At 35.4% G+C, this 7,308-nt stretch overlaps 1 protein-coding gene across 1 annotated transcript; it reads right to left on the reverse strand.

Annotated features, from left to right (window-relative positions):
* Window positions 1-1,173: 1,173 nt before the first annotated feature.
* On the reverse strand, window positions 1,174-5,673 carry LOC149596694 (uncharacterized). The gene is made up of 2 exons (XM_089861349.1): window positions 5,044-5,673; window positions 1,174-2,076 (listed from the first exon to the last, which is right to left on the reverse strand). Exons 1-2 carry the CDS (start codon window positions 5,630-5,632, stop codon window positions 1,187-1,189), a joined length of 1,479 nt encoding a protein of 492 aa, XP_089717475.1. The 5' UTR covers window positions 5,633-5,673; the 3' UTR covers window positions 1,174-1,186.
* Window positions 5,674-7,308: the final 1,635 nt, after the last annotated feature.

The following is a 7,308-nucleotide window of genomic DNA, read 5'->3' on the forward strand; positions in this document are numbered from 1 at the left end:
TCCTGTAATGCTATTCTCTGTATGATTTTGAGGTCTCTCCATGTATGCTTATGTCATACTAAAGAACTAGTTTTAAGAGGTACGGTTTACATTGCAAAAGGTACCAATTATGTTACGACGCGGTTCTAGGTGTTCTCGTTTTTTGTGTATTGGTTATTAAGCGAGTTACAGGGTTAGAACAATAGTACATTTTAATAACATAAACGTGGTATTACGGCAGTTTTTGCACAGTTTGGTAGCTGGTAATTAGATAAAATGAAGAAGTACTGATAAAGCATCATAAATAAAATTTGATTCACATTAGTTTTAATACGAATTTATAGAATAAGTACGATTACTTGAGTAAAAATGCGAAATATTACTGAAAAAACATACTGAAAATACGAATTACATAGAATACATGGTAAGTAAGCACAATACTAGTTATTAAATTAAAAATCCTCATAGGACTGACTGAAAAATATATATTTTCATACGCGCTAAAATATTGATATACAGTTAAAATGCGCAATCATAACTAAAGAACATCATTAGACAATACGAATTACAATGGTTTTGATAACAAACAAATTCAATAAAATGCAAAATTAATACTACTTCAAAAAAAAATCGTAGTACAAGATGATTAAGCACATAGACATTTACCATCATAGAAAATAGAACAATATTACTGCATGCGAGATTATTAAATACATATATACCCATGTACCTTCATGGAGAATATAACAATACTACGTTTTAATATGATTTAAAAGCTACAATGGTTATTATACGATTTTAGTACAAATATTAGGCTAGTTATTAAACTAAAATGTTCATAGGATTGACGAAAAAATATATTTTTTCTGACGCGCTATACACGCTAAAATACTGATATACGATTACGGATAAAAATATGGAAATATTACTTAAAAAATTACTACAATTATCATCAAAAAATAAAAATTACAATTATACAAAACAATATAAATTCAATACTTATTGACTAAAGTGCTAATATATATTAATTAAAAACAGCTTATTAAATGCAAAAATATTACCAAAAACACTGCGTATTCGTTAAAATATTGTTACATGTTGAAATACGTTAATATTACTATAAATAATACTTGAAATACTAATTAAAATACTGATACTGGGTATCTAGAATATATACGAGTAACTGATGTCGAAAATGTCAAAGATTCTAATTAATATAACCGTATGGGGCTGTTTTATAATCAGGAAGTATTCTAACTTTATCCACTACGACCTGATATGTTTTGGTCTGGTTGATCGTGATCAGTGTGTGATCGGGAAGACGTCTGATTTGTGGGCCTATAGGGACTTGAACCGAGTTCAGTAGAGGTTCACCTTCATTGTTTACGCCTAGTAGGTTCTTCATTGTTTCAAAATTTATATAATTTTCTGTAGAGGCGTTTAAATAAAATCCTTTAACTTTGATAATGTTAGTTTTAGTGCCGGTTTTAGGGTCGAGAATGTCCATGGAATAGTTCTTTGGTCCAGCACTCCCCCATTCACAAATATAAGCGTCTTGTCCATAGGATTCTAATTCATTTTTAAGTTGCCCCAAATAATCGCCTGTGGGTAGCAAATGAGCGCCGTCTGGCGAGAGGTACACTAAACTATCCGTGTCATAATAAAAACAAAGGTCACCGACCTTTTCAAGATGTTTTAGTAAATGTAATCGCGCCATAGATGTTGTATAACAAGCGATAACTACGTTTGTGTGTTTGTGCACAATCTCGTTTTCTAGAATGTGTTCGTACTTTACTAATACGGTGTTTTCGTTGATTGTTAGTAAACTTTTAACCTCCAAGTCTGGATTTAATATTAATCCGTACAATTTGTTGGCATCTTTGATTAGTTCTGTAGAGGTGTGCCTTGTTTTTTGGCCAAATTTACCCCAAAAAGAGTTGAGCATAAGTTTGCTAAGGCATCTGAGACCTTCATTTTTCTCTACTTTAGTGATATCCAGTTCTACACCCTCTTCGGCTTTGAAGTTTTTGACATAGTTCTCCTTATCTTCTTGAGTCTGGCAATCTGCTGGAAAGCCGCTAGCTAGGGTTTTGTATTCTAAAAAGGTATTAACATAATCTTTAAACAGTCCTCCCTGTTCTGTTTTGGGGTCGTACTGTGTCACTTTGTATGACCAAGCCTCGTACATTCGTGTGATTGTGTAACCATTCTCTACTGCATGACGTAACTCGTCGACTACCCATGTGCCTCTCAATTCTCTTTGTTCTGTAGTATGTTCGCAATCACCCTGAAATTGGGTTTTACAACATGTGTAACATAGTGGAAATGTTAATTTTCCGTTAATACGAGCAGGCAGAACGGGATGAATTAGGTTTTGGGCCGGTAATATGTCACACTTAAGAAGACCATCAAACGAAAATATGTCAGGAAAGTTATCTAATATGATTTCAGGATGTCCTATAGGTATCTTGGTGGTTTTATTAATGAATGGGTATAGACTTGTGAAATCCACGTAGTGAATACGCTCCGATCCTGTTGTTTTATGGTATAGTTTTGTTGCGCAACATCTCCCCCCGAAGAATGCATCACGGGGGTCTAATCTTTTCACTATTTTAGGCATAATATCATTATGGTTTAAAAACTCTATTATTTCGGGCTTATTTAATTTTTCCTTCTGCCAGTCACATTCCCACTTGACATTCACTTTATAATTGAGGGATTCTAATTTGGCTAACATGAGCATGCTTCTAAAATATCTGGAATTCAAAGTCTGTGCAGGGTCTCCGTGCAAAGCCTTGTTTCTGTTTAAGGGAAAGTGTATTTTACACCCATGATAAAAACACCCCCAGCACTCGAATATTTCCTTGTTGATTTCACAAAATCCGTCTACTTTGAGTTTTTGTATTCTGGTTTCTTTACCTCTAAAGGATGATTGGATTGATATATTTCTTTTGTTGGCGGTCCACTCTAACCATTCTATAGCCCCTATCGACTGATTTTCGCTAAGTCTATAACAATTAGCGGGTATGATGCCTATAGTATCGGGTTTAAGATAATTCCTGCGAAATACGTAAGAGCAAACGCCAGGAAGAGTAATTGCGCCGCAATTAAATGGATCTACACCCGTTACTTTAAAGAGTAATGTACGAAACGTTAAACATCCAAGGAATAGTAAAACCGTGTCGTTCTCACAATAATAATTGAGTTCCTTCACGAAGTCGAAACCTTTACCTTTACTATCTTCGGAGCTATGCCATTTTAAGAAGACATCTAAATTTTTCCTTGTAAAATATTGACAGCCATAAGCTTCGATAGGGGGTAGACTACTTTCTATAACATAATTGGTTTCATCCTGTCTATCTACATCAAATTTATGTTCTATTACATTGAATAAAAAATGTGGAAAATACCCTTTAGCGGCGTCTGATATGCCAAAAGTAGCGGGAAACTTTGCCAAGGCTACAGGAATGAAATTATAAGAATCCAGAAATAACAAGTTAAACAATTTCATTTCTAAAATTCGAGTTCCGTTAATTTTCAAAGACGGAACGAATTTTTCATCCCTATTAATGATTTCTCGAATTAGTAGTTGATTATCATAATTACTGCCATAGTGAGACAGTATAATGACGTTCTTAACGGCATGCAATTGCATTAAATAATCTAGAAATAGAGATATAGGAATCCCACCCGAGAAATGTTGTTTACGAGGTCCGAATTGCCCGCACATGGTGCAACTAAAGTCTAGGGATGTCTTGTCTATACAATTTTCGCAAACGGTTATACTGACTAACAGGATAGCCTGGTGTTCATAGGCTCCTAACTCTTCCTGATATACCTTCGTTTGTATACATTCTACGTCAAAGAAAATATACATAAGGTTAGGCTGATTAGGTCTAGGCTTTTTAACGGATGGCACTTTCAGAGGTTTGTCTGTGATAATTTGAATAAAACATAAGTGGTTGCTGGGCAAATATTTCTTGCAGACCTGGCAATATATCTCATCACACGTATGCATCTCAGTTCTTCGGGAAAAATCAATAATTTTTAAACAGTCTCTACAGTGAAAAAGGCGCTCACATAGCGGCTTTTTACTGCTGGAAGATGCTAAGTGGCTTTGATAGCATTCATTGCCTAAGAATTTTCGTAAACAAAATCTACAAGCTTTCTGGGGGCCTTGGCAGATAGTGGGTCTCATGCAACTAAAACAAAAGTCATTACATTTATGGGACTGTATTCGCCAATAAGGGATAAGGCACTTTTCGCAGAATCGGTCGTGGTTAAAAAGTGGCCTTAATTTTGTAATAACGTTATAATGGTTATTTTCATTCAATAAAAAGAGGCGGGGCCTAGTATCATATGGATCGTTTTCACCTAAAATCAAAACAGGGACGCTATTTTCGAATTTGTAGACGAAAATCGAATACTGACTTAAATGAGTTTTGAACTTATCAAAAGATTCGGCAGTTCCACACTCACTAGCCCTTACTCCTGCCTTATAACATAGTTCTAAAGCAGCTTCTTTTTGCGCTTTATTTCCTGGTCTTGCCCTAGATATAGCTTCGTATTGAGTTTTTAGAGTCTTGTCTTCGGTTGTATCATTAGCATAATTTCTATGATTTATAGCCACACAAAGCGATCGGGCTAAACACAGGTTGTCAGAATTAACTATGCGTACAATACCACGTCTATCTTGACAGAATAGATTAAAAGGTTTAATACCTCGGGCCGTAGAGAGGGTCTTGCCCTCAGGCAATCGTACAATGCTAAAAATAATTTTAACAGGACCCAGGAAAAATGCTTCCATTTCGTCATCATAAAGCATAACACTAAGCTGGTCAAAAAGAATATTAGGGTCGACTTGATCTAATCGTCTAAAAGATAATTCTAGTTCGGACCTACAAATATTTGCCGCACTCTTTAAAGTAATTTGGACGTAATCTGTAGGCCTATACTTGCTAAGAACGCTTTTGGTTACGGTACATACACGGGCTACGGGATCTTCAGTAATTCTAAGAACTACCTCTCTACCATACATGTTAAAATGTTCGTAAAATCTCTCACTTTGACCTAGTATCTCGCAAGAAGGTACGCTGTCAATAGGTATGGGCTGGTCCGTTTCTCCTCCTCCCCATTGTACATCGATATCATCGTCAGAAAGCGCCTCTTCAGATCCGCTCTCCCTCTCTAAGGTATCGTTCAAAAGTATCTCCTTTATGGGGGGTCCTTGGGCCGTTCGGGCTAAAAACGTGGCTATCTCTTTGTCATATTGCGAGTTGTTGAAGTCGGCGATCTGGGCTTCCTCTTCCCGTATACCACGCTCAATTTCTTCTTGTCGTTTCGCTAGGCGATCTGAGTATTCATTTCTTAAGGGACTAGGAATTAGATTTCTTAGGTTTTCCAATTCTTCTATGGTGGTACAGTCCTCTGGTGTTCGAACAACTGTTTTCATATATTCGAGTAAGTCGAGGCAGGCTTGAATGACATTTAAGTCAGCCTGTACTACGAGTTGTGGTAGAGTCTGAGGTCCGTACATCGGATCTATTCGCAGATAGGCGCATAGGTAGAAATAAAACTCATATATTAAACGTAACGGCCAAGGTCTATTTATAGTCAGTTCGTTCAAAGTTGTACTAAGAGTTTCAGGATCCATGTTTATCTTTCGGTGTTTGAAGATCGACTGTGTATTTTGATCATTTCCTCAGCCGCTTTTATACTAAATTTCTGACTAGACACGCCCACATTCCTCAATAATTTAACAATAGCCTGATTTATAGCTTATCAGTCACCAGATGCTTTCTCACAATGCATTTCTGACACACGCTTGTTAATAGTTTACCGATTTTATAACTAAAGAACGTTGGATTTGCTTTATGTCAAATAAATTGTCAACAAAAGAGCGGCCTATAAATAGAATTTTGTTATAAACACTGCAAATAAGCGACAATTTTATTGGGGCAATAAATAAAAAACATGGTGTGTAAAGCATTTCTGGAGATTCTCAAATGAGAAAATATCCTTTTTTATCTTCAAGTCTGTTAAATAATAACGTTCCGAATTTCTCTAACAGGTCATAAAAACCCTTGTACACTTTTCAAAAAAAATGCTACCTTAACGTAACGAAATTTCTTAATAGACACGCCCACATTATTCAATCGTTCAACAATAGCCTGATTTATTGTTTACCAGTCTCCGGATGTTTTTCTCACTATGCATTTTAGGACACACGCCTGTTAATAGTTTTCCGATTTTATAATAAAAGAACGTTGGATTTGCTTTATGTCAAATAAATTGTCAAGAAAAGAGTGGTCTATAAATAGATTTTTGGTATAAACACCGCAAATAAGGGTAATAAATAAAAAACATGGTGTGTAAAAAGTTTCTAGTGATTCTATATTGTGAAAATATCCTTTGTTATCTTCAAGTCTGTTAAATAATAACGTTCCGAATTTCTCTAACAGGTCATAAAAACCCTTGTACACTTTTCTAACCTATGACAAGATAGTTTCTCACGGTCATGAGTCACACTATGATTGTGTAGGAGAGAAGTCAGCCTACACAATTAAAAAAGCAATGAATCACAAAATAAATTCCGTTCATAACAATGCAATAGCACGGGTCAACCACCTCCTAAAGCCCTTGCCTGAACGTGTTTACGGAACAGGCAATAAAATATTTTTAATCAACCAGGTAGCAACTAGGCATTTAAATATAACATATTTAATTCCTTAAGAGGCTAAATTTCGAAAGTTTTATAGTAGAGACAATGCCAATTGAGCTAGTATTCGTTATGAAAAGGTTTATCAAAGGAATGAAATTCTCAAAACAAGTCCAAACATTAAACGTCTTTCGCAGGAATAGAACAAAAGACCTTTCTCCACCGATGTGTATACAAAACTGGCATAACAAAGGCGTATAACTCCGAAATGCTATTGATTGGGTTAATTTGTGATTAATGATAATTTTCGCTACTGGCTAGTGTAGCGATAGACTGTTGTACCTTTTAAAAGGGACACAATTGATTGTGAAAGGTTTGTAAATAAAGAAAGCTAAACCCAGAGCAATTTGATCCTATATGGACAAATAATTCCAGTATTCCAAAATAAAATTATGGTTTTGTCTGAAAAAGGTCACTGTCCGTCTAACGAGGGATTAAGACTTTGAAGCACTTAATTTTAAAAGTGTTAACGCATTCGTATCATGGGGACGATAGAGTCAAGGGATTTCTCTTATCATTCATTAATAAAAACGGCACACAACAACGTTTCGTCTTCTAACGTTTATTTGTAAACCCTAATTAAATAAACCTGTTAACCTCACTAAAAAATC

Source organism: Phalangium opilio, unplaced genomic scaffold (assembly GCF_054372755.1).
Source record: "Phalangium opilio isolate 3A_F unplaced genomic scaffold, DU_Popi_V2 ptg000390l_1, whole genome shotgun sequence".
NCBI classification, from domain to species: Eukaryota; Metazoa; Arthropoda; class Arachnida; order Opiliones; family Phalangiidae; genus Phalangium; species Phalangium opilio.

Bases quoted from the DNA above. Each gene is read 5' to 3' on its own strand.
- LOC149596694 (XM_089861349.1), bottom strand. From the start codon at position 5,632: ATGGATCCTGAAACTCTTAGTACAACTTTGAACGAACTGACTATAAAT. The intron at 2,077-5,043 runs GTGAGAGATTTT...ATACCTTTTTAG, and splicing joins TTGCGAGATACTAGGTCAAA to AATACAAAACCCTAGCTAGC.